The sequence below is a fragment of the Dryobates pubescens genome, chromosome 9, assembly GCF_014839835.1.
Source record: "Dryobates pubescens isolate bDryPub1 chromosome 9, bDryPub1.pri, whole genome shotgun sequence".
NCBI classification, from domain to species: domain Eukaryota; kingdom Metazoa; phylum Chordata; class Aves; order Piciformes; family Picidae; genus Dryobates; species Dryobates pubescens.
Genome location: NC_071620.1, coordinates 30,395,709 through 30,422,749, shown reverse-complemented (window position 1 = coordinate 30,422,749; position 27,041 = coordinate 30,395,709). Strand labels below are relative to the sequence as shown.

The window sequence follows — 27,041 nt, the reverse complement described above, 5'->3', positions numbered from 1 at the left end:
TGCTTCCTTGTTTTTGTAAAAGAGGTAAGAAAGGGAAAAATCCATCTATGTTGTGCACAGACTAGTGTTGGTAAGAACAGCACCACATCTTGCTGCTTAAATTGTTTAATAGATAGTTGATGCACATGTTAAACCTGCATCATACAAAATTAATTAGTCAAAGACAATACTGTTACACAATAATGGCTGTTAACAATTCTGAATTACCATGGTCATGAAACTTTATATAAAACAAAGTCAGGATGTCAGTCTTGAGCACAAGTGCAAAAGCATTTTTTAAGATGTAATCAGTCTTGCTTGTGCTTTTCTCCCTGGGAGATCCCAGCTGTTCTGCACCCTGAATGCAGGCTTCGGGACTTGTTACAGACAGCAGCAATCCTTTTGATTGGCACTCACCTTTCTGTCTGGCTTAGAGGAGCTCCTCCTCCATGCTTATTATTTTGACACCAACTTTTGGTAACAGTCCCTATCTGTATTCTTCTATGGTTTTGTCAAAATGCTAAAATCTGACCAGTAAAGAAGCTGACCACTGAACATACCTTATACAGCCAAATATCGCTACTAAAATTTAGCCTGCTCATTTCAGCCTCTAAAAGGTTTTGAGACCAGCTTGCTTTTTCTAGGTTAAGTGGTGCTACTGCTCACAACAGAATCGATTTGTGCTTGTACCTGACTGACAAAGCTTTGGTTGGTTTGTAAGTCAAAGCCACCATGAATGTTTACATTCTCCTTTGCTTTAAAAAAATGACTATCCCTTCATTATAGGGACCCTATCTGTCCATCTAGAACACCTATCAAAATTCTGCTGTCTGCTGGTTTGCATGGGTTAAGGAAAGTATCACAAATTCTACAGATTCTTCACTGAAAGACCAGCTGTGCTCTGGTATTAAAGGCTACCATGAACGTTAGAGTGAGTAGATAAAAAGCCTTCCACCAAGTCGAGCTTTCGCCGAACTTCTCTCTGCTGCCACTACAATTTCTTTCTGCAGAGACACAGAACAAGGGTTAGCAAAACACAACTTCAATTGCATGATTGCCTTAAGTTTCCCTAATGGAAACCAGATTTTGTCCATATCAGTAGTGTCATATAGAAATGTGATAAGGAGAAATGAGAAAGCAATCTACCTCATCAGAATATTGGTAAACAAAATTATTTGACACTTGCTCCATTTGGAGAGCTGCAAGAAACTGGGGCAAATCAAATCTCTTGCCAATACAAACTGTTTCTCAGAGGTAAGATCAATACAGAGGAAGATAGAGTGTGGACTGGACTGGTGCCACAGAAGGAACACAACTGCTTGGAGAATGGTCTCACACTCAATGAGAAACCGGCCTGTGTGTTGGGTGGTGGATTATGCACCATAACCTCACATAGAGGCATTTACATTTCCAGGGGTTTCTCCACTGCATGTTTTAACAGTAAGAAGTCCAACACCATTTACTGGAAGACCAGTTGCACAGCTCCTCAGCCTAGTGCTGAGGGTTTTTCAGTACTCGCACTAAGGACCTCAGTTCTCAGGTTATGTCAGAGTAACCAGAATATTGGACTTCCCTCAGGTGAAAAAACACTAAGTAACCTTCCAGATGAAAAAAAAATGTCCTCAGAGCATCATACAAACATAGGGATTGACTTCTGGTAAAAATGACAGGCATCTGAGGGAAATGAAGAGCTGCACAAACATCCAAAATCTCAGGTAAGAACTGGACCTCTCTCTGTTTGGAAATGCTTGACATAGGAACAGTGTTCACTGCAAGTGATAGCTAGGGCCATGAGCCTGTAAATATTAAAATGGGGTGTTTTGGTGCCTGGTTTATTCCATAGCTGAGCATCCCAGTTGCATGCAACTTGGTATGAACAGTAAAGCCAGTTGGCAGCTACACTGGATTTACCATGAAACCTTTCAGCAAACTCCTAAGTAATTTAGATTTCAGGCCGTTTCAAACTGATGCCTCAGTTCACGTGTCAGATGCCAACGTTTTGGCAACGCATTCCTTCACCTATGGAATAGTTTTATCAGTTTGGAGAGTAACTTAAATGAAAGCCTAATTAACTATGCAAAGCACTTCAGACTTCTGCAAATGAGTAAGATATATATGAGGTGTTTGCTACTATACGCAAGTGAGGTAAAAGGATGTTAGGAAGCAACCAAGAGCAGTAATTTTTCTCACCTTTCTTTCAGATTTCACAGAGATAACAGAACTCCCAAATCTTGATAGTTCCTGTAAAATAACATTGCTTGTTATAATTAAATTTTTTGTGTTAATTTTTTTTAAAGTTAGTAGTTTGCTTGTTTGTTTCTCTCAGCAGTCTGCTTTCTGGTTACTTACCTCAGGAGAAATCAGGACATACTGTGCCTGAAGAAGGGGGAAAAAAGAACAAGTCAGTGGAAAGAACCACACTAGCAGTGTAGAAGACTGGTGCAATAACCTTAGCTGGTAAACAGCAAAGTAATTCAAGAACAAACAGGAAGAGCCAAATCACACAGATTCAGAAACATAAACATTCAGTTTCTTGAAACAAAATTGGAATGCATGAGATATTTGTACTGGATGTAATTGATTAGCTGTCGTTATGACCTCATGCCCTGATTTCACTTGTATGTTTTCTTACCCAGTCCTCAGGACAGGGAGATGCCCATGATTTGCAGTGGCCTGTCACATCCCCTGAGGATGTCTGGTTTCCATTGTAAATGTAAACACGGCCAGCTGCCCCCCCAAACAGGACTGAGATATCTGTAGTTCGCAGCGGGGATGTCACGATCATTTCATCTGCAAAGATTGTAAGATTGATGTAATACATCAGAAGTGGAACAACACTAGACCAGAACACAAAAGACACGGCATTGGCATACCTCTAGACACCACAATTCCTATTAATGATGACAGTTTAAATGTTTCAGTTTCTGACTGTTGGAAGCACAAATATCAGAAATGGGAAAGCATAACTGCTGCTAAGCATCCAGGTCCAAAACAGACCTTGTGCCTGGAAGAAGGCCCAGCTGTCTGTGTTTGTGATGGGATCAAAAAAAAGCAATGTTGGTCAATGCTCTGGCATTCCTTTTGTCTTTCTTATTGCAACAGCTCACTATTCCAGGCCACAATCAACCTTAACTGGCAGAAGTTCATTTCCCACCCCAGCAGAAGACATCAAGTCTGAAAGGCTCATGAAGAAGTGTTTGTGCAACCAAGAAGCCCCCAGAGTGGCTACAGTCTCATCCTCACACTACACAATAGAAAACCAAAGTATAAATACTAGCCCTTTTGGAGTCCAACATGTGGGTGGGACAATAGAGCCTTAGGGACACATTGATGGGTTTTGTCCTCCTTACCCTCCCCAGAAGGGATGCCTTTTGGTAAGGTGTGACCTCGGTGCTACCAAGTGTATTTTGGCCAGGGTAATTACATTTGTAATGACAATTGCATTTTCTTAACAGCTGTACAGTGAGTTCTGCAGTTAAATTCCTCTTGCCACCAATCATAAAGAATCTGTATGTATGTTGCAAGTGTAAATAAATCCTGGTATTCATGTATCTGATTGCTTAAATACAACCAGACCTACAGGAAAGTGAGCTGTTCAATCATCTGGTGTTGGACCCATAATCACAGGAAAATTGTGTTGTTATTTGGCATCCATCAGCTCCCTTTGAAGAGAACTGGGTCTGCAGCAAAACCAGGCTGCAGGGTGTTGGACCTATAGCAACCCATCCTAACTGGCATTCCTACTGAGAGGTAACTCCAGCTGCACCTAGCCCCTCTGATCTCTGAGGACTGGGCTAGAATGCAAGGGGCTTCATCTCTTACTAAATTTACCCCTCAATCTACCCAACACTGAGTTGCTTGGGCTTTTAGAAATGCCTCCCCACAAGGCACAATAGGATACTGGTATAAGCCAAACAAGGAAGCAGACTCTGTTTAGCATGTGTGTTAATATTTAGGTGACCAGTCTCCCCGTTGCCAAAAGCAAAACATTGCAACTCTGATCTAGATTCATCAAGCTTTACCTAATCCATCATTATCCAGGTCACTTAAGTATACTTTTCCTCCAAAGCGAGAAAACCTCCTGTCCCCACTGAATGTGCTGAGCAAAGATGGCTTGGTGCTGTCTGTCAGATCATATACTAGGGCCAGACCACCTTGATGCAGCACTGAGGATATAAATGAAATCCTAGACATGCTGTCTGGAAAAAAGTAACAGAGGTTGAGCATCACACACAGGAATACAGGTTTAATACCTGGAATACACTGAGAGCAAGTACTGCTAGCATTATATAACACAGGCAAAATTAGTATGAAACAAGATGAAGTGTTATATGGCATTAGCATTAATTACCATAGAAATAATCTCTTAACAATAGTACCAGGGGAGCCTTCAAGTTAAATACAGAGTTCCTCATTTTGAGCTTCCTAATTCCTTACTGTCTACTGCCAGAGTATGGACAAAACACTGTGCCATTTTAATGTCAGGAAAAAGTATGCTCTACTAGCAAATTGCTGCTACATAAAACACAAGGTAGCAATGCTGCTAAACTAATTTTAGGGAAGAGAAAAAAAGAGAAACACATTGAAGTTGAGGCATAGTAGAGAGGACTACATGTAAGACACTTAGAGGTGGTCACAGTGGCTATTTCTGATTTCTTATGTGGCAGTTTAAAGGCCCCTTTCTAACTTTCAATTTTGTATCTCTCCTCTGGTCATACAGGAACGGAGGCCCCAAAGCAGAAATGCTTTCCAGTTTTCAGTACATACCTGTAGTAGGTGCACCCACCACTAAAACTGTCTTTGTGATCCCAGCCACAGACATGACACCACTAGCCAGAGACAAGCCCATTCTGCCCATCGCCTGTTAGATTTTTAAGACACCTATGTCATTTCTCCAGAATGTCACTTCACTTTAAATTATTCCTAAGATCCCACAGCACAGAAAGAGCCCTACCTTGTTGCCAGCTACTGCAAACCAGTGCTCTGTGCTTGGTGGGTTATACCCATACACCTTCCCAACACTGACATCTGATGAGGAGGGCTTGCAGCTTGAACTGCAATGCAAAATGTATTTTTATGTAACAACATATTTCCATGCATTCATCTAGGATTGCTGTTCTTAAAATACTTTCCCCTTTTCTCTTAAAATAATAGTGGCTGCCAAATTCTAGAAATCTACTTCAGGAATTCCCATCCATGCTTGTAATCAGTTACACGATGTTTGGAGCGCAGACTTCATCTGCCTGTCCACTTCTCCATCACCCAGTAACATTCTTGCATTTGGTTTGCTTCAAAAAAGCAAAGGAAGTGCTACCTTTAGGATTATTTTAGATGTGATTACCTGTCAGCATTTTGTGCTCCTTTTCCCCCTCCCCAAGAAAACCCAAGAAATTCTTGACTGTCTCTAAAGAACAAAGATCCCTCTCTTCATGAGGAAGGGTGAAGACATAAAAACATGAATTTAATAGAAATATGCTAAGCAGGACAAAGAGGAAACTTCCTAAAAACGCCAGAAGTCTACTCTATGACAAATCTTAAACATTGAAGTAGGGCAGAATGGAGGAAGGAGCAGGTTGTCACATGCAACATACCCAGCACAACTCTTCAAGGTAGGGCTACCAATAAGCAGTAAAGTTATGTTCTCCAGCTGGCAGCTGGCAAGTGAAAATCCAAACCAAGCATAGTTTTCTTCTCCCTTCACTATCCAGTTGGCATCCTGTACTGACAGAAGTCCTCAAAAAACCCCAGAAAAATATGAATTAAATCTTGGTGTCCCCTGGCATAGAAAAAACATCTATTAGCAATCCTCCACTGATTCATCCTACGTGAAGTTTCTGTACGTGAAGTCACACCATCCATGATGTATGGCACCAGCTAACTTCATTTGCTCAGTCTGCAACTCTACTAGCTGGTGAAAGCCTTTATTTAACACAGCCTGCTTCTAAATCCTGCACCAGCCTACACAAAGTACATAAAAGCTATCAGTCAAGCCTGCCCTAAACTAGTGATTCCTTATAGGGATAGGACAACATTGAAATTGTTTATCAGAGCTTGTAATTCATCAAGGGTGATGGGAAGGGGAGGTTCTGATAATTCTGGCCTCAATTGATATGCCTCATTCTGTGATTTGGTTTTGCAACAATGTCAGTTAGCAGTGTTTCTAAACTCATCTTCCTTGTGGTTTCTAATTCTACATGGAGTAAGCTACAGTGATTGCCTTCAAGGGTCTATCTTTACACTCATTCTGTTAAACACTTCTATGAATTATTTGGAGAAGGCAACAACATGCCCTTTCACGAAGCTGGCAGATGACAGGAGATTGGGGGTGCTATCACTTGAGGGCAGGGCTATTATTCAGAGGGACTCAGCAGGCTGGCAGAAACCTCATAAAATTTAGTGAGGACAAATGCAAAGCCCTCCCCTTAGGAAAGGAGATGCCCTTGCAGTGATACAGGCTGGGGACTGACTGTCTGGGAAGAAGCCATGTGGAAAAGGCCCTGAAGATCCTGATGGGCAAAGGGCTGAGCACGAGGCTCTGACAGCAGGGATGATCAACAGCATCATCCAAGCACAAGCATGGCAAAGAGACTGAGAGAAGCAATCATTCCCTCTTTACTTCTCACTAGACAACACCATAATACGTTGTCCAATTTTAGATCCCACAAAACAGGAGAGATGTGGATTAACTGGAGCAAATTTTGTAGATGGTTGGGGGCTGGAGCATTTGAACTGTGAGCAGAGACCGAGGACCAGGACTTAGTCAACCTAGAGAAGAGAAGGTTTTTAGAGGACCTAAGAATAGCCTGGCAGTACCGGATATTCCCAGTATTCTGGGGCACTCAAAGCCTTTTGTGTTTCTGACTTCACTGTGCATGGTGGGAGGACAATAGATAACAAGCATAAGCTGAAACAAGAGAGGTTCATACTGGCTATAACAAGAAGTGGAACAGCTGCCCAGAGTGCATGCACAATCTTGGTCATTGGAGGTTTTTAAGACTCAGCTGGATAAAGCTCTGAGCAATCTGGTCTGACTTCACTACCTTATTGAGCAGGAAGCTAGACTAGATGCCTTTTGACATCTCTTTGAACCTGAATTATCCTGTAATTAATTAGGAACAAATGAACAGTCACATAAAATATGGGAGAGGTAAGTTACTCAAATATTACCTTGGTCACTCCTGTTGAAATAGGAGTAAAATGCAACCACAAGCCCTCTCTGCTGCCCACCACCAGGTGCATATGGAGAGCCCACAACCAGATCAGCATTTCCATCCCCATCAACATCAGCTGCCAGGAGGGACCAGCCAAGATTACAGTAGGTGTACTGCAATAAAAAATTAGTTTAATCCTGAAATAGAACTGTAACCATCAATTCTGTAACAAAACAGAACAATTAACTTCTAAAGAACTAACTTTTTGCCTGTTTCTGACTAAATTGCCCTCCCACTCCCTGGCTTCAGTTTTGGCTTCTTTGTTTCTTTGGAAGTCTGTACATCTTTCTGTTCACCCTGCTGCTTCCCCCGCATTGGAATACAAATAACTCTCCCACTTACAACCAGCCTGGACAAGCACCTTCTTGTACAATCCCCATCAGTCTAAATTCTTTCTTAATATTCTTTTCCCTTAAGCCCATTCCCCTTTATCTCAGTTCCTGCTTGTGTAGCCCTCTATTATTCTGGTCAATAATACCTGACAAGTTATGGTAATGTTGGGTTGAGATGCCAAGCCTCTTCCTGCAGTGCCAAAATAGACATACACAGCACCCTAAACAGCAGGAAAAAACAAACACAGCATGAAAGCATCTGCATGTCAGCACCAAGTATGAGACCCAAAACAAAGCACAAGAAGAGAACCAGCTCTACAAGGGCTATGAACAGCATTTTCCCTGTTGGAGCCTTCTCATAATACTGTCTCTTCCACCCCAAATACCACCAACGCTGTAAGGGGTACAGCTATCAGCAGGCAACAAACTAGAGAAGTATATTTTCATCATACTGTGGATAAGGAGGAAGGACAGTACACTGTGTATTTACATTTGTTATACACACATTCAGGTGACTCAGAAGTTTTTGAATTCTTAATGCAATGGCATGCAGTGGCAGGCACAACAGATGCATGCAACTTGCCAAACTAGTGGATCTACATAGAATCAATAAGGTTGGAAGAGACCTCAGAGATCATCAAGTCCAACCTATCACCCAACCCTTCATGACTAACTAAACCATGGCTTCAAGTGCCACGTCCAATCCTTTTCTATAAAAGTATTTAAATTCCTATTTAGCCAGCTAAACTGGTGTCTGAAATTCTGAAGAATTTTAAGCTTAATGGAGGAAGTTTAAACACAAATATTTTGCTTCTCAGTTTGCACGAGCTGAAAATATTCAGGAACCACGACATGGTCTTACCTGCTGTCCTGGTTTTAACTCAGCCAGCAGCTGAGCTCTAACAGTCTGCTGACAACATCCCAGGTTGGGAATCAAACCAGGGCCTCCTGTGTAGCCCGTGAGAATTCTACCACTGAACCGCTACTGCAATGCTCTCCCTGTTCCCCCCGCTCTGGGTGGGCAAGGAAAAAAAAAGACCCAGGAGACAGAGCTGAGCTAAGGGAGATTTATTGGTACCAGCTAATACAAAGCAAAATACTGTGGTATGTAGCAGCATGGGAACTGACAAAACACAAACCTCAGACACGAGCAAAACAGAGCCAGAATGAAAGCACCCCCATGCAGAAGCAGGGAAAAAGCAAGAAAAACCTGGAAGAGGCAACTTTAGAAGCCATAGGATAGACTCCAAATCCCATAAATCCCTTTCTCCCCAGCCAGTCCTTTCTATGTGCAGTGAGTATCATGTCAGCATGCTGCTGAATAACTTCACCACTGTGGCAGTGGTGGGGTAGTTCCCCCCCAGTTCCTCTGTGTGAAACCAACCAGCTACAACCAATACATCTGGTAAAGCTGCAAGTCATCAAGCCTCTGTAACTTGATTATTTTAGCAAGTATGTCTGTGTTCATATCATGGTTTAGATGTCATCTATTGACTTGTGACAGCAGATGACAAGGGTCACTGAACCCACAAGGTCCATCCCAGACTCTCTGTTCCTAAATTAAAAGGCTACACATGTATTTCATGAATAGCTCCTTACATTTCCAGTGTATCACTGCTGCAAAGTTGCAATCTGATTTGGATTTCTAATGCACACAAAGGCCACTGAAAGAAAAACGCAGGTAGCCGTCCCTAGTCTAAGTACGAACAAAGGTCACAATGTCACCTTGAGCAACAACAGAAATTCTCTCATTTCACTGTTTAAAAAAAATGTATAGCAATAAAAAAATATTCTGTTTGGAAGGGGAAAAAAAAAACACAAAAAAAACAACAAGCCCATCTGTTTGGCTTACTTTGTAAGTAAGAAACTGAGATCCCACAGAAGGTGCTCCAATTGCCAGATCTGGCACTCCATCCTCATTGAAGTCCAGGACTGCCAAGGCAGAACCAAATCTTCCTGAAGGCTAAAAGAAGAGAGATTGCTCTCACAAAAATAAGAGCTGTTTTCAGGACAAAATCATCAAAAACACATTTGCAATCTTGGAACTGGGAGCAGAGGTGACAAAAGTCTATCCCAACAACTCTTAAGATTTTCTTAGGGTCACTGTTCTCACAAGTAGTAATTTTCATACTAATTGCACTAGCTCAGAGTCAACTGTTCTCTGTTTGAGGATGTGGAATTGTTAAAAATATAACACCACAATATGGTGCTGCTTTGCTATTTTCTCTTCTGTGCCTAGTGCAGCATTGACATTAAGCTTATGATTTCTTCTTATAGGAGCATTGTAACTGTGAACCACTAAACCACTGTAAGTGGTTTAAAACAAATTAAAACAAATGTATCCCATCTCTGTCTGTTCTTTCCTTTGTGATTAAAGACTTTTTCCACAAAGGATCATCTTTATTACTCAACAAGATCATTTGGTCCTGCTTCTCAGTTACAAGTCATTCGTCACATCAAATTGTAGTTTTATCTTTTTCCTAAAGCATGCAGTCTTGGTAAAGCCAAACAATGGTTTTGTGAGAATTCATCAATTAATGAAAAAAGGTAGCTTCAAAGGAATTTATATTTATTAATAATTAATAGTTTTAGATTAATTAATTTTAGAATGAGTAATTTTAAAGGAAAAATAAAGGGAAAATCACAATATTTTCTTACAAGCAGGGACCCAAATGAGACATACTGTGAGTCAGAGACAGTACCTCAGTTTTATTTGAAGGCAAATTATCTTCTGTGTGGCAAGTAATGACCTTACCTGGCACAGTAATAAAAGTGAAACTACAGATTGCTTTAATTGTTCCTGTGACTTATTTTCATGGAAAGTGTACGATATCTTTTTACCAGGAGAGGCATTTTGGGAACAATCCTCATACATATTAATGACACTGTTGCTCAGGCAAAATTGACCATATTTTCAGGCAAACAACCCAAATATCTGACTTGACCTCTCACCTGATGACCCTGTAGTACTTGGTCAGCTTTCCCATCAAGATCCATATCCCCTGGTGGCAAACCTGATTGGTTGCCATAGACCACATACACTCGTCCTATCTGAATGTGACGCAACGTGCTGTACCCTGGTGCTCCAACCACCAGATCTTCATACCCATCTTGGTTTAAGTCAGCTGAGATCATTGCCCTGTACAGCAAGGAAGTCAACAAAATCATAGCATTAGCTTCTAAACTACCACAATGCTACCAGAAAATAAACACTTTTATCTCTTTCAGGTAAACCAACACCTGTTTTTCCTCATCTGCTTTCGTAAAAATCTACACGGCATTTTTCACATTATATATCTGACTTTTTGTTTCCTTGAATTAAATACAAACAGAGCCCTGAACATTCATCTTCCATTAATGTGTCTGAGATCTATAGGAATTGCTTTTTACTTATGGACACAAGGTACCCGAGAGCAATCAGAGCAAGGAGCATGAAAAAGAGCTGCTTGCATATAACACAGAATACAAAAGATTAAACTACGCAAACAGATCATAGGTCTCAGTAACAGGTTGTGGCAGTTTCACCCTGGTTGGGGGCCAGAAGCCCTAGAACCTCTCTGTGAAGCAGAAAGAGTATGCCTCTTTCTGTGTCCTGATTCTATCTTTGAACTACCTATTAGTCTCAGAGTGTTTCCAAGAACACACTTAAGCATCACCAGTGATCACAGAATCACAGAATGTTAGGGGCTGGAAGGGACCTCTAGAGGTTGAGTACAACCCCCTGCCAGAAGCAGGATCACCTAGGGTAGGCCTCACAGGAACACATCCAGGAGAATTTTGAAAGACTCCAGAGAAGGAGACTCCACAATGTCTCTGGGCAGCCTGTTCCAGTGCTGTCACTCTCACCATAAAAAGTTTCTCCTCATGTTGAGGCGGAACCTCCTGTGTTTTAGCTTGTGCCCATTGCTCCTCATCCTATCACTGGGCATCACCAAAAAGAGAACACAACCTTCATCTTGACAACCATCCCTCAGATATTTATAGACAATAAGCTTCCCTCTCAGCCTTCTTAAGACTTAACAGTCCCAGTTCCCTCAGTCTTTTTTTACAGGAGAGATGTTCCAAGTCCCCCAGTCACCCTCATAGCTCTCCACTGGGACTCCCTCCAGTAGATTCTTGTCTCTCTTGAACTGGGGAGCCCACAACTGGATACAGCATTCCAGGTGTGGTCTCACCAGGGCAGAAGAGTGGCAGAGGCAAACCTCCCTAGAACTGCTGGACACACTTTTCTTGATACTCCCCAGGATGCCATTGGCCCTCTCTTGCCCACAAGATAACTTGCTGTCCACTAGGACTCCAAGCAGCTGCTTTCCAGCAGGACAATCCCTAACCTGTACTGGTGCTTGGTGTTATTCCTCCCCAGATTCAGGACTCTACATTTGTCCTTACTGAACTTCATGAAGTTCCCCTTCACTCAGCTTTCCAGCCTATCCAGATCTCACTGGATGGCAGCACAGCTTTCTGCTATGCCAGCCACCCCGCTCCCTGTTTCGTACCGCAAGAGAATTTGCTGAGGGCACACTCTAGACCCTCATCTAGGCCACTGATGAAGATATGGAGAAAAATTTGACCCAGTATTGATCCCTGTGGAACAGCACTGGCCACAGGCCTCCAGCTGGACTCTGCTGCTGATCACAACTCTCTGGACTCTGTTGTTGAGCCAGTTAAGAATTCACCTCACCTCATCACCTAAGCCACTTTCCTTGAATTTACCTATGAGTTTGGAAGAATCAATTAATTCTTGGCAAACACCAATCAATAACCAAGAAAGGGTAACAATGTTCCTGTACTGTTCAGAACTGGAATTTGATGTTGGTTCTAATTTTGGTTCCTCCATTCTGAGCCAAATCACACACAGAGCATTGAGCTCCCTCACCAAGGAGAGACTAAAACACCCAAAACAAACAAGAAGACAACCCTTCCAAAGACAGGGATTATCTGACTAGAATTCACACCTGAACGGAAACCTCTCTCTTGATATTCAGCACTGACACAAAGAGATTTTCGCTAATACCTGAAAGAAAGGTTTATGGGTTAACTTGTTGTACTGGACAGACAGTTAACAGCTGGACTCAATGACTTTAAAAGTCTTGTCCAACCTAAACAGTTTTGTAATTCTGTAATATAAGCCATTCAGCCAGATTTGTACCACTAACTGATTTGGATTATCATGTTTAAAGAGTATCCAAAGAATAAACATTAATCTTCTGGCAAGTACTCAAAACTTTCATAAATAAAAGAGGGAGATGGGAGGAAAAAAAAAATTACCAACCATCCAAGTCTAGCATAGGGTGAAGTCAGAAAATATGAAGCTACAGGCTTGGAGATGTGCTTAGAAGATTCTTGATGTGTAGCTGCTAATGCTCCCCAGACTTTGGCTGCAAAAGCCTGGTTTATAAAGCGGAGTGAATTCTGGAATAAAAATAACAAAGAGACACAAGAATGGTTAAAACACAGGCTGACACTTCAGAACATACAGAGTACCTCAGAAACAAAGCCATCAGCAGCAGAAATCACCACACTGATACAAGTGGACTCTTAAAGCCAGGTCATAAGCATTTTAGAAAGAGACATTAAATCTGTATGCTCTAAAAAAAAGCATTGCTCATTGTTCACTTCTCTGCTTTGTTGGGACCACTTAATCCCCAGAAGTGTTCTTAGCATTCTGTAAAATGTAAATAGTAAGGAAACATGCTGTCATTTTTGGCACTGCAAGATGTCCTCTAACGTCACTATACAATGAGTAAAGTGTAAAAATTGAGTATTTATGATATGCATATAAATACATAGATCAACAACAGCACTGGAATCTCCATGAAGTGAACTCTGAGGCTACTGTTAACATCCAGAGACCCTGCTCCACCATGCAGCATTTCACATGGAAATTGAAACAAATTTATTCTGAGCTGAATTTTACCTGGTACATTTGTCACTTCTTACTTACTGTTGCCCAAGACTGTATATTGAAGCGAACTCCTCTCTCTGTGTAAGTCAGGTTCTTTTCAAGTGGTTTTGTAAGCAAAGAAGTTGCATTCTTTTGAGGCTCAAGTTTTGATTGTCTGTTTCTGACAAAATAAATAAGGCAGTAAAAAACAACTCATATAACTGAATTCACGAGTTGATTATTTTATGACAAAGTTAGGAGAAGCAAACATATTTCATATAATCAGGTGGCCACTTCTTCCACATGTAAATGCAGTTCTCAAGAGATACCAGCTTAGATGTTTTCCCTTGAGATGTATAGAATAGAATAGACCAGACCAACTAGGAAGAGACCTTCGAGATCATCGTGTCCAACCCATCAATCAGCACCACCTGATCAACTAAACCATGGCACTAAGCACTCCATCAAGTCTCGTCCCAGACACCTCCAGTGATGGCAATTCCACCACCTCCCCGGGCAGCCCATTCCAATGGCAAATCAATCTTTCTGTGAAGAACTTCTTCCTAACCTCCAGCCTAAACCTCCCCTGGTGCAGCTTGAGACTGTGTCCTCTTGTTCTAGTGCTGGGTGCCTGGGAGAAGAGACCAGCCCCCGCCTGTCTACAACCTCCCTTCAGGTAGTTGTAGAGAGCAATAAGGTCTCCCCTGAGCCTGCTCTTCTCCAGGCTAAGCAACCCCAGCTCCCTCAGTCTCTCCTCATAGGGCTTGTGCTCCAAACCCCTCACCATCTTTGTTGCCCTTCTCTGGACACGTTCCAGCAAGTCAACATCTTTCCTAAACTGAGGAGCCCAGAACTGGCCACAGTACTCAAGCTGTGGCCTAACCAGTGCTGTGCACAGGGGCAGAATGACCTCCCTGCTCCTGCTGGCCATTTTGCTAGAGGAATACATGTACTTATGCTCCCTACTGCTGAGTTCCATAGTTCTCTCCATAAACTGGGAAAGAATTTAGGTATGGTAGGGGTAAATATGAACCAGTAGTTTCATGGTTAGCAGAAGAAAGAGTGACAACCAAATAAAGCATGAAGATTTAGCACTTCAAGTGTTAGGTAAGTATTCTTGTCCTAAGGCTGGAAGGTAAAAATCTCACCCAGGTTCTACACAGTTCCCATTAATGAAACTTATTTATCCACAGTAAAAGAATCTCAAACTCACACAGAAAAAGATAAACTGAAAGATCTCTAATTTCCAGTAGCTCACTGTCCACATTAGTGGAAGACTCCATTCATCAGTAAATCTTTGAACCTTCAGAGCTTTACTTACACGTAACTCTCCTTGTGCTCTCTTGTGCAGTTTATAAACAGAGGATTCTCAGGTAGATAGCAGCCACTAAAAAAATGTGAAACACATGTGAAAGATCTTACTGCAATTGAAGGAAAACTAAAAATATAACTTTTATCCTTACCAACTGGTCTGTCAGAAGTCTTCAGTTTTCTCAAGACATCCTACTTATTCAAAATCAGACCATCATTGTAATTTGTAGAAGTACCTCTGATATTTGTTTTAATGACCTTATATAGGTTCTAGATGAATTTCCCATGTCATTATATAAGTCTTAAAGGAAATTTAGTGTAATATGTCATAATATTTCTATTAATCTGAAGCACTTTTAATGAAAGTGCCATTCTGGATATTATGTCATACTGTATTTTATATATATTTTCCCAAAACAACTGCAGTGTTATCTTCCATATAACTGAATGAATGAATAACCACTGTAGTTCTTATAGAGTTATTTATAGTAAGGTTGGACTTAATGATCTCTGAAGTCTTTTCCAACCTGGCTGACTCTGTGATTCTGTGAAGGTTATCCTTGGAACAGAGCAGTACAAGGCCAGATCTTCTATGAAAACATAATACTCTGAATACAAGTTTAGGCTTCCAATACTAGAATATACAGGATCACAGGATATACTCTTAGTCTTTCTAATGCTACTTGCCTTAAGTGTCTGAACACAATATGTGAACTCCCCAAGCAAGGGACATCTTTGCTGGCTGATGATGGCAGCCAGAAGGTACAGACACAGCTCAGACTGCCATACCAGGCAGAACTTGAGGGCATGGCTATGGAACATTTAAGCAGGCCTGTGAGTACATCTTACAGAATGCCACAAATTTTTCCTGTTGACTATCAGCTGGGCATAGAATCACAGAATCAACAGGGTTGGAAAAGACCTCAAAGAACGTCAAGTCCAACTTGTCACCCAACACCTCATGACTACTACACCATGGCACCTAGTGCCACGTCCAATCCCCTCTTGAACACCTCCAGGCATGCCAGGGCCTTGCCTGGGGTAAGAAGCATGAACATGTAACCAATATGTACTCAAGGCGCAGAAATATCTCTGCCCAGCGGAGGATTTAAAGCACAGCACCTCTTCTAGGAAAGAATCTGCCTTCAGAAGAACAGTTAAAGGGGTTTCAGGACTTGATTACCTATGTTTCATATTGCAGGAAACATGCTATACCTGGTTCCTTCCTCTAGCATATGGCTTGTCAGCTCAAAAATATTGTTTGTCCAGAAGGCCATGTCATCCACTCCTCCCAGGAAATACTCATGGAACTTCTCCACCAGAAATGGAGACTTACGAGCGTATGTTGGAAAAAGCTAAGAGACAAGCAACACACTTAATAAGACAGATCACTTTGTCTTGAATAGTGTAGGTTCATTTTTGTATAGAAAACAGAAAACCAACCTTGGCAACAGCAAGCCTTTCTCCATGCCTGGAAAAAAAAGCCTTCAGAAGTAAATTTGCTATTAATTATTGAAATAGTTATTTACAAGCCTTCCCTGTGGTGAATACTTCCTAGGCACGTCATTACACTTCCTTGTTTGTTGCTAATACATTTTTAAAAGCTGTAATGTGAGAAGCAATGATATTAACATTATTGCTGCCCTTAATTTGGAGGGATTCATTGTGTGTAAATGCTGTGTGACTACTGGCAATCAACTGAAATAAAGAATACAGCTAGGCTGCATACTCAAAAGCAGGTATTGTCAGGTATCAAGTCTCTTTTGAATTATTCTTAGACTTGAAAGGATCTACATGAAGTGTAGGTAAGCTATACATTTACACATGCACACTACTCCCTCAGTGTATGAAAATTTTATTGTCAACAAGCCATAATGCAATAGTAACTGAAGACACAGCTGTTCTCAAATAAACGAGCATCAGTATGTTAAATGCATAAATGTTTTAAATAGCTGTGATGCTGAGTTTGTGGTTTAACGATGAACAGCCATTAACCGGTGCAAAGGTGTATTCTAGCCATTAAGAAACATCAGGTGTTTTATGATTCTGGGGTCTAATAGGGAGTCTATATTGCTGGCCTCGATGCATAAGGCATTTCAAATAGGATTATCATAGCTTTCCTACACAGGTTTCACTTACAAAACCCCAGACAAAGCTATTCAACTTACAGTTCAAGAAACAGCAAGTAAGCACAGTCAGTAATTGTGCTTTCACTGATGATCTCTCTTTTATAAAATTCCTTGTAGATTGCTGCTAGGTCTTTGACAGGAACATACCTAAAACCAAGATGAAGGTATTTTAACATGAGATTTTCCACCTTGCCTGATGAAAGATTAAAGTTGTAATAATAGCCTGCTTTAAAATATTCCAAATTTCAGAAGACTGTAGAAGGTCATGAAGATTCATTAGTGACAGGAAGACCTGGATTGCAGATGCAGTTACTCTGCAGAACACTATCCTTTGTTTTAGGTTCAAAAATCAGAAACCTGCAGAATCATTCCTCTATGCCTACTGCTTGCAGAGTTTCTATGCTCCCCATGCTTGATGATAACACAATCTTGGAGGATGCACTCCAGCTCTCCACTGTGCCAAATCTACTCCTAGTCAAATAGCTGTGATGGAGTCTTATTAATGAACTGTGCCATCTCCTCCTAGAAGAACCACATCCTACTTAAATAAAATGACTCAAAAGACCTATTTTATAAGCAGAAAAAAAGACATGTGAGTTCTTCAGTTAAAACACATGGGGGGGGGGGGGAAATGTGTACATTTAAAACTTCTTTTTATGCTATTAAAACCTGTCCAAATTCCACAGTATCTATAACCAGAAACATCCTTGTTGAGGAATGGCTTGAATCGCAGGGGCATAGTTCTATGGAACAGCTGCTTGAACAAAGTGTGTAGGCCGTACTCCATCTTAATGTTTGCTGCTCGCAGTGAGCAGATACGCTGATATTAGGGGATTACCACGGCCTTGAAGCCTGGAGGATGTGCTGGCAGCTGCAAGTGTGGATGGGGCATGGAGGGTCGTCGTGACCTTGGAGCTGTGCTTGCAGCTGTGAGTATAGATAAAGAATAAGTAAAACAAGTAGCTAATTAGAGAGGAATCTGCACGTAGACTCTAACTGTAGCCAGGCTGAATATTATGATGTAACCCTGGACTAATAGCCAATGAAATGATTACACTTGTGCATATTTAGATGAAATGCTATATAAGCCGTGCTTTCTAACAATAAAGTTGAAGCTTGCTTATCAATCATATTGATTGCTGCAAGTCTTTCCCTCACCCCCCTCGCCGATGGACTTCTCTTCCCGACACATCCTCAACTTCCAAAATTCTATATGGAACTCTGAGTTAAACTGACTTATTTAGCTAACAGCTAGGACATTCCATCAAACCTTTTTCACTGATAATTTTATATAATTACTTTTAAGTGTCTTCATAGATAAAAAATTTAGTCTTTCTTGCTATGATACTGCATGTAAAACTCTATTTAATTCTCTCTTTCCAGTTTTTCATGTCAAGGAACGGAAAATATACATATAAGGAATACCAAACTCAGAAATGTTCCAATAGCCAAATGAGTTTCTTTTGAAAGAAAGGACAGCATCTTGTTAAAACACAGTTGAGTATACAGAGCAAGCAGAAATAGTTATTAAAGAAGGTAACCTCATTATCTTACCAATTTGATGCCAGATAACTGAAGTCCAGCTCAAACTGACTCAGTACATCTCCTCCTGCGGATGGAAGAATGAAAAAAGAAAACCAAAACCCACAAAGGCCAAGAAATCAATTCAGTTAAGTATCTACCATGGATAGAAGAGTGACTCACTTGAAAGTATGCTGCATATTTCTAGAGAATAAGCATAATGTAAAATTTAAAACCACAGCAGTGATTCCACTTAAATTTTAGCATCCTTTCAGCATGTGTTTTCTGCTCATATGCCTTATCACATCACCTGAAACTTGGACAATGAGGACAGGTTTAGCAGAGTTTTGCAAGCTATGGAGGAGAGCGATTCATTCTTGACTCCAGCATTGCACAGGGTAAGAACCAGAATCACCCACTGCGATTTTGAAAGGGACTGGTTATTCAAATAGAAGGATCTACAATCAGCAAACTGAAACATTACCAAAATCACCAGCATTGTGAGCTTCTGAGTATGAACCACGAAAATCAATCTGGAGAAAAACAAGAGAAGTGTCCCTTTATTTTACTCATCCATCCCTTCAAGCATCTGAGCAAAACCAAATTGCCCAAGCAGTTCTGAAGTTCACAGGCTTCAGGCTTGACCAACTTTGCTCTTAAGGAGTTTGTGACATTATGTCTCTGAAAATCATAAACAGGGCTCCCAAACTTTTCTCTTCCCTCCCCGACAGAGTCCAAAGCCCAGCTATGAATCACTACATCCAGCTATATCAATAAACAGAATAATACAGGCTTACTTCTCCCATGGCCTTTAGAAACCCTTGGTCGATGCCCAGGCTATGCCAGCTCACATCTGCCACCATATGTGAGGCAATTCCGAACAGGAAAGCCACCAGCTTCTCTGTAGCCTACACAACAACAATCCACTTGTAGTCAAGTGAGTAATTTTACTCTTGGCTTTAAGAAGAGGTGAGCATTTTACATTAGATGAGGATATAGATATGAAACTTACAATCTAAGAACTTAGAATGACAAAGTGTTGGCCACTCACTCCTTCATGCTGGAGTCACTATTTGCGACTTGAACTTTAAGCAATTCATACTGTCCAAAGCCATTAAATCACATGGTTGAAGTCAGGACAACTTGTGTGCTTCAAGTTAGATGTGCACTGAAGTGGTTTTTAGGTCTGGGGACAAACACCTCCACTTTCAAGCCCTTCTGCCACCATGGCTGAGGTGCAGGCACATGAAGAGGAGAAAGCTATTTCTGTGCAAGTGCTGTTCACTGTAAAAGTACCTGATTGTATTTCACACCTTTTATTTCACTCATCTTATTGCTACAAACAGTAAAGTTATTTGGAATAAATTTGTCAGCATTTGGAATAAATTTGTTAGCAACAGAAATTTCACTTCTCCAGAAAAGACTTCTCTGCATTGAATCACTGCAAGTTTCAGAAATCTTTTTAAGGCTGTAACTGAATCACATTTCTTGATGCATTTATAGATTGTGAGGGTCAACAGTTCACAAGGTCAGTGTCACCAATAGCCATTAATCGGCAGACAGGCTTGTTTAGGTTTTAAATAGTGCATGTTCTCAAATGCTGCTCTATCTGCATGACCCTCCTGAGCAGAGAGAGAGCAGCAAAGTATCCAGTAAGGAAAATAAAGCAGCACTCTTTTTAAAGTCATTCTCACTTTTGACAGTATGTTTTGCTTCTCCTATGAAGCTCATGTATCACAAACATGAGTAAATCAGGCCTAAGACCAAGGTTTCACAAGTGAGAATTCTAGGAGACATCTGGTTTTCAAGTGGTAAACACTCAACCAGGTCTGACAAAAATGCAAGGACCACCAATCACATTCAAAAGTTTGGACTGGTGAACTATATCCTGAGCACCAGGCCACGCTGCAAACAACTGTCATGACCCAATGGTGAATAACCTGGCAGAGGTTAAAGCCCCTTGCTTTCCAGCTTGTCCTCAGATATCAGATGGGCAGGGGGTGGCTGAGCCCAACTTCTGAGTGATGTCCAGCTGGATCTTTTATTGTGACTAGCTTAATGTTCTTGGAAACAGAATTAAGACTCAAAACAGAGTCATGTGCCAAGACACTTTCTTTAACAGGCTGCATAGCTACCACTACGGTGGTCTGATCTGCAGGGAGCACTGTGCTGTGCCGGCGCGAGCAGGAATAGTGTGAGTGGGAATGAGCAGGAGTGGCACGAGCAGGAGCGGCACAAGCAGGGGTGGCAAGCAGGAACAGTGCCAGCAGTAGAAAGTAGAAAGAGCAGCTCAGGAACAGCAGCGACGGCAGGTGGCAGAGATGGCAGCTCCACAGGAGAAATAGGGGCTCCCAGAGATGAAGGCAGCAACAGGGTGACAACAGGGCAGCAACTGGGCCCCAGCAGATCCCCAGCAGCCGCACACACAGCACCGCTGTGACTTCCTTTGAAACTTCACACTGTTGCTGAAAAATAGCCATGCCCCTCCACTCGGCAGTGCCACGCATGCCTGGTGCCACTGCTAGGAAGTCTTCAGGGTCCTCAAGTCCCTTGGTGGACCCCAGGTGCAGGAGCAGGGGACTAAGGTTAGATTCCTTGTGTAAGCTCCACATGCAGCACTGCCTGCGAGGCAGCCATAGGAACAAAACTTCCACAGCTCAAACCATTCTCCCAACAACGGTAAGAAAAATTTACATATGTTTTTCAATCCCTTAACACAATAGATAGACTTCACGTGGAAACGGTAACTTCTGGTCTGGTAAAGCAGAAAACAGGATTTTAATGTTTCCTTTACCAGTAAAGATTCAATTTAAAAATGTGTCTTTTTACTACACATGCCCAAGAACTGGGGAACTGCAACAACAAGTACAAGCAAAGAAAAGAGTAGGAAGCAAAATCAAAAGTAAAGGATTTTTTTTTTTACCTCTTCCCAAGGCTGAGGGTATTTCCTTCTGATGTACTGAATACTTGCACTGAGAAATGGTGACCAGTGAGTGTCCTCAGACACATCATGGAATGCTCCTATTGTAAAGAAATTAGATTAATGTTTGATTTATTCTTTGAGGAGAGGAAAAAAAATACAAATTTTTCTATGTGCAAAAACACAGACTTTTGCTCAATTTGCAATCCACTCACATGAAAAGAGCCAGATGAGGTGTATTTTTATATGTATTTTTATATGGACTAGATAATCTTTCAAGGTCCTTTCTAACCCTAATGTTTTGTGTGATTCTGTAATTGTGTGAAGAGCTGACCTACTCGAGCTGAAAAACCAGGGGACCATCTGCAAGTCAAGTCATACTTTTTACAACCACTGCAACAAACAAAACTAAGACTGACATTAATTTCAAACAAGAAGCAGAGAAAGGCAAAGACAGCAGTCTGGAAAATAAAGGCTTTAAACTAGGATGTTACTAATACTTCCCTCAAGGCCTCAAGTCCTACACTATTGTGACTTTGTGAGGGTTTTTTTTATATTCATCTTTATGACTGATCTGATAGAAACTAATACTTCCTACCATGGAAGTTACCTGTAGGCTTTTCCTAACACTTAGAAAAAAGAGCATTTCTCTCCTCTCAGTTTTTCCTGAAGACAATACTCAGTAAACTCACCTAATTTAGTCTAAGAGCATCATTCTGTCAAATCGCCCTACATGTTAGTTAAATTTACCCAGAAGCTACTTTCCAAACCCATTTTCATTACATGGACTGCTCTCCTATAAAGTTTTACAAAAAGGCTCAAAACACTAACAAAAATGGTGTATGGAAGGTATTTTTGACCATACTTAATTTCTAACAGCATAACTATTTGCATCCCAACTAAACAGGATTGACACATTAAAATACAACTGTTACAATATTGGGACTTATAAAGCTTTTCCTACCATTTTTGCAGATTGGAGGATAAAAGGCATCAGGGTAAATGCTCCCAGCCTGAAATGCATCTTGGTGATTTAATAACAACTGGAAAAGGATGGGGGAAAAGAGACTCATAATTGTTATTGTGCAGCATGAAAAGACATTCAACTATAACTTTGATAAAATACCAAAGTCATTTCAGTGTCATTGTCCCCTCCATCATTTCCCCACCTACCTCCCAAATGGTTTTAAGTGAAACTACATTAATCAGTATAAATTGTGATTGGAAAGGCTAGTTAGGAAAGTATTCATATGATCTACCTTGGGTGCTGGTGAAGTCACCTTCCAATTCTGGTGAAGCCACCTCCTCTTAGAACAAAGCCTAGGCTGCTAACTTACATCCTCTGAGTCACAGCATAGCTGTATACTGTGGACAATCTAAACACTTCCCTTGAAGTGATCTCCTACTTTGATTTAAGTTGTGTTGGCTTAATGTTTGGCCTCAGTGATCTCAAAGGGCTCTTCCAATCAAAACAATGCAATGATTCTAAAAGCTGGAGTTATATAAAATGGTCTTCTTTACATGGTTTTAACCACGAAACACGTGTGTTTCATTTATCTCTTTATGAAAACAGCCCACATGCTTACACTGCTCTGCAGCCCACAAAAGAAACACCTATTTGCATCAATCAGAAATTGCTAAATAATATATGTGGTGGACTAAATTAAAAACTTTGCTGTCATTTTGCTGTCCTTACAGTTATTAAATCATCTTTCCAAAAATCCTCTACAACTATGCATGGAGGGTATGACTTCAGAAGATGCAAAACATGCAAGAGACCACACAGAGTGTCCACACAATACTAAAAATATTACATATTTGTAGTAGCATTCAGGAGTCAAGTGATCTTTAATAGAAAAGGTAAAAATACTGTCTAGGCAACATATTCACACACATATTACTGAGAATTCATAATAAAGGCAAGAAGACACACAGGAAAACATTCAGAAGAAAAGTGTGCACAATGAAGCAATAGTATGTTTCCTACCTGTCTATAATTAACACTCCCTTCATGTATGAAAAATTCCAGAGCTCTGTGTGCTGAAAAACAAGACATTGAAGTATTGATTTATAGGTACTGTGGCCAGGCCTGTGTGTCATTAGAAGCATTATCAAACCAGAAGATGCTGCATTGTCATAGCTAAGCCAAGTGGCACAAGTACATGAAACACAATGTCTCCCAAAGAGCTAATAAGGAAGTGCTGCTTCTGTGGCACATTTGGGTACTGTGGTCTTTTAAGTCTCTTCATAATCCCCAGTTCCCAAGCTGACCAAGAAAGCTGAAACTGAAGGGAAGTCCAGAACCGAGCTACAGCAGTGAACTGACAAGATTACAGCCAGCAAGTACGGAGTACCAATCATAAAGGTCTTGTTAAGTTTCACTGCTGCCCTTAGCATTCAAAGAGGTACCTCAGAAATCAACATAGATATTGAACAGTTTGATTAATTTTTAACATGTATGAAAACCAACAATAATCTAAAACCAGCAAGGTAAATAATACTATGTAGTCACTAAATAGACAGACATTCTTACTGCCTAAATATTTACTGAACAAGCATAATGAGAGAATGAAACAAACTGACACCACTTCTCTGTAACAAAGTCTCCTAATGCCAGGGATGCTCTATCAACACTATTCTAAAAATACCTAACATTGCATCTAAAATGATTTGGTTGAAAGTGCATGCATGGGTTATATCAGCTTTCCTTCTCACATTAAGTTTTACTCCTGACTTGAAGCTATTTACAAACTAAGACTAATCAAGATAACCCTGACTTGCTGAACTTAATTTGATCCTTACCAAATACATCATTAAAAAATACCTGCACTCTTATTCTGGAATAAGATCTGGACAAAACTGTGTGGGTTTGAGTGATCCTTCACTATGAATTTTATCCTGATCTAAACCATTCTTAGACAAATACATTAAGACACCTTAGGGACCAATCTTGCACCAAAACAGGAATAACTTGAAAACAATAATATAAAAAGTGTACAATACTGAGATTCATCCGTTTCAACACAGACCTCCCTTTTCAGTGTGGAAGAGTCTACGTTTGACAGTTTGTGATGGATCCCAATGGTTTCACAAAGTCCCAGAGGTGTGATTCGAGTCCCAGGATGACAGGGGAAGAACCTCCCCACTAAGACCTGCCCCCATCAAGAAGCCGTGGCAAGTAGGACACAGCTCTGCTGAGCACATGAACATGATCAACATTTTGAACAGGCAGAGCTTTTCACTGTTTTAAAAGTACTTTCCTAAGTCTGTCCAGACTTTGGTGACGGTTTGTAGTCAAAGCAGTTCCTTTCTACAGTTTGTTGTGGTGGGGTTTTTGTTGTGGTGGTGTTATTAGTTTTAGTTGTTTGTTAGGTTGTTTGTTGGGTTTTTTTTTGTGTGTGTGTAATAGTCAGTGTTTGGATTTAGCAGTAACTTTCAGTACTTTATCATCACAGACTTTTCTTTGGACGTAAACAAAAATCACTGATTTTAGCAGCATGAGAGCTGAACCCGGTTTAATGTCAATTTCAAACGAAAGGACAAAATTTGTGGTAAACTATGACTCAGTGTACACATTACAACCAAGATCTTTAAACTATATAAATGCAGGTTTTCTGCAGTATGCTTCCTTGATTAGAGAAAAGAAAAACACGATTTAAAAAAATGGCTGCTTTGGGACAGATCCCTAAGCTGTTCTCATCGTAGCTTTCATGCAAATGCACTCTAGTCTTCCAAATCTATTATTTCAAGTTTTCTGAAGTGTGTACTCAGTAATTAGAGCCCTGAGCTTGCAAAGTTGTATGCACTTGACCAAGCTCAGGCAATGTGACTTCTACTAATTATCACGGGTTACTTAACCTGCTGTTAAGGAAAAGTGAACGTTTGCAGGAAGCTGACCAAGGATACAATACTCAGTGAATATAGTCTCAAAAGCCATGAATAATTTCAGCTTTTGACTTGTTCAAAGTTGCATGTATCCAGTACCTCAAGTCTGAGGTGACCTGAATAGAGACAACATCATACATTTTACCATCTGTTTGAGCAATGAATTTAGAAACAGGAGAATAAACAAAACTGACCATTTATTGTGAGTAAATGTCTCAGAAAAACCTCACACTACTGATGAGTGCTCTTGCAAGACTTAAGCAGAAACCAGATTTTAAAAACAATATACCCAAACAAGAAATTCAAGGCAGAAATATTTCCACCACTTTCATGTTCTTAATTCTCTCCTCCTTTGCAAAACAAAGCTGTTCGGGCTACGGATAGCAACCCACACGCAATAATACAACATTTTCATGATGTTAGTCATAAATACACTACAGTATTTTGACTACTTTATGGAGACACAGCAAAATGTATACATGGCAATTTGAACAATCTGTGTTATTTTCTGGTTTAAATATAACAGTCCCATGAATTGTCTAAAGTATTCCTCTTCTTTCTCCAAACCAAACCCTGTCTGCGTAAGACTCAGACACAAACATTCCAGTTACATAATGCCCGTTTCAGACGACAGAAAAATACACCACCACTCTGATGAGTATTCTGCTTACAAAACCAGTAAAAAGTTCAAAATTCCTAAACAAAACTACTCATCTAGCCTATGTGTTATGCCATTTGCTTATTACTTCACTTCCTCCCTTTGCTTTTCATATGAATGTGAATTTCTCTTCCCAAGCAACTCAAAAGATACAAAAAAATTCATTCTGAACGTGCCTTACCTATTTCAACATGTGTCGAGATTCCACTTGGGATACCTCTCTGGCAGAAACAGTACAGTATAAGCAGCAAAACAGACCAAGTCTTCAAGCCAGCCATGATGCTGGCTTAAACTGTAAATTTCAGAATCCTGGAGCAGTAGCACTGTGACCTTTGAAATCTAGGTTACGGAGCATGTCTTTTTCTTTCAGACATATTGCTGACACAGCAAGTGGACGACTGCTGTATTTGAAAGGCTATGTTGTACCAATGATTTTCTCTATTTCAAATAATAAAACAAAAGGGGAAAAAAAAAAGTAACTTGAAGGCATTTTCCCCTCTTGAACTCTAGTAGCTGTCTGCCGTAGTCAGGGTTCTGTTAATATACAAAACCACAGCAGAGCATCCCACGAGATCATGGCGCACTTGTCTTAAAACAGCTATGCAGGATTCCACAAAAAATGAGAGCCAATTGCCAAAGCAGCATACAGTACAAACACACTAGCTCCTGAGCTGTAGGCAACACAAATCCATAAACTTTGGTGAGCTGATAGGGAACTGCATACGTAAGTTTGGGTCTTACAATCCAAACTGAAAGCCTAGTTGATACACAGGTGGAAATCATGAGTGTAGTCCTGCCATACATACTGCTATGAACATCTGTCTTACTGCAAAGGCTGGACACGCTGTGGCTCCCAAACATCGCCCATGCAAACCTGGCCTGGCCGCAATGCCAGACCACTGCTCAGTCTGCGGGCATGGCTGGCATGCATAGCATGGCCACGCCGGTCCCTAGCGAGATGGTGGCACTAGGCTGTGGCCTTGTATGGCCCTCTGCCAGAGACTGACCGCAGGTGCCATAGGGTCCAGAGGCCGGAGACGGGGGCCACCGGCCCTCTTCTAGCCCAGCCTCCCACCGTCCGGTGCTCCTGAAGTAAAGCCACGAAACGCCAAGTCCCTCCTCTCCCTCCGGAGGAGCATCTCGATCGGACTCGGGAAGCGGAGCTCCAAGAAGCACAAAACCACCGCCAGTATGCCCCCCCATCCTTGCAA

General features: G+C 41.0%; 1 protein-coding gene across 3 annotated transcripts; it reads right to left on the bottom strand.

The window, feature by feature from the left end:
- Positions 1 to 271: 271 nt before the first annotated feature.
- On the bottom strand, positions 272 to 26,265 carry GPLD1 (glycosylphosphatidylinositol specific phospholipase D1). Of its 3 annotated transcripts, XM_054164010.1 has the most exons (26): positions 26,012 to 26,265; positions 23,275 to 23,327; positions 22,252 to 22,330; positions 21,291 to 21,388; positions 19,165 to 19,275; positions 18,852 to 18,900; positions 18,401 to 18,455; positions 16,886 to 16,993; positions 16,161 to 16,188; positions 15,933 to 16,072; positions 14,728 to 14,793; positions 13,467 to 13,587; positions 12,795 to 12,934; positions 10,475 to 10,661; positions 9,375 to 9,485; positions 7,669 to 7,743; positions 7,147 to 7,303; positions 5,571 to 5,712; positions 4,934 to 5,033; positions 4,747 to 4,840; positions 4,002 to 4,178; positions 3,823 to 3,879; positions 2,612 to 2,769; positions 2,329 to 2,355; positions 2,170 to 2,220; positions 272 to 983 (listed from the first exon to the last, which is right to left on the bottom strand). In XM_054164010.1, the coding sequence occupies exons 1-26, from the start codon at positions 26,106 to 26,108 to the stop codon at positions 906 to 908; spliced, it is 2,559 nt and encodes an 852-aa protein (XP_054019985.1). In that variant the 5' UTR covers positions 26,109 to 26,265; the 3' UTR covers positions 272 to 905. The 3 variants fall into 3 exon arrangements, with proteins under 3 accessions (XP_054019985.1, XP_009901172.2, XP_054019986.1); XM_009902870.2 differs by lacking the exon at positions 3,823 to 3,879; XM_054164011.1 differs by lacking the exon at positions 19,165 to 19,275.
- Between the last annotated feature and the right edge of the window lie 776 nt (positions 26,266 to 27,041).

What these genes read in the sequence shown, in the direction of transcription:
- GPLD1 (XM_054164010.1), bottom strand. Translation starts at nt 26,108, where the DNA reads ATGGCTGGCTTGAAGACTTGGTCTGTTTTGCTGCTTATACTGTACTGT. An exon ending in ATGCTAGAGGAAGGAACCAG is followed by an intron (nt 14,794 to 15,932) that starts GTATAGCATGTT and finishes ACATTTTTTTAG; the next exon opens with TGGCTGCTATCTACCTGAGA. An exon ending in TTGCAGTAGCTGGCAACAAG is followed by an intron (nt 4,841 to 4,933) that starts GTAGGGCTCTTT and finishes AAAATCTAACAG; the next exon opens with GCGATGGGCAGAATGGGCTT.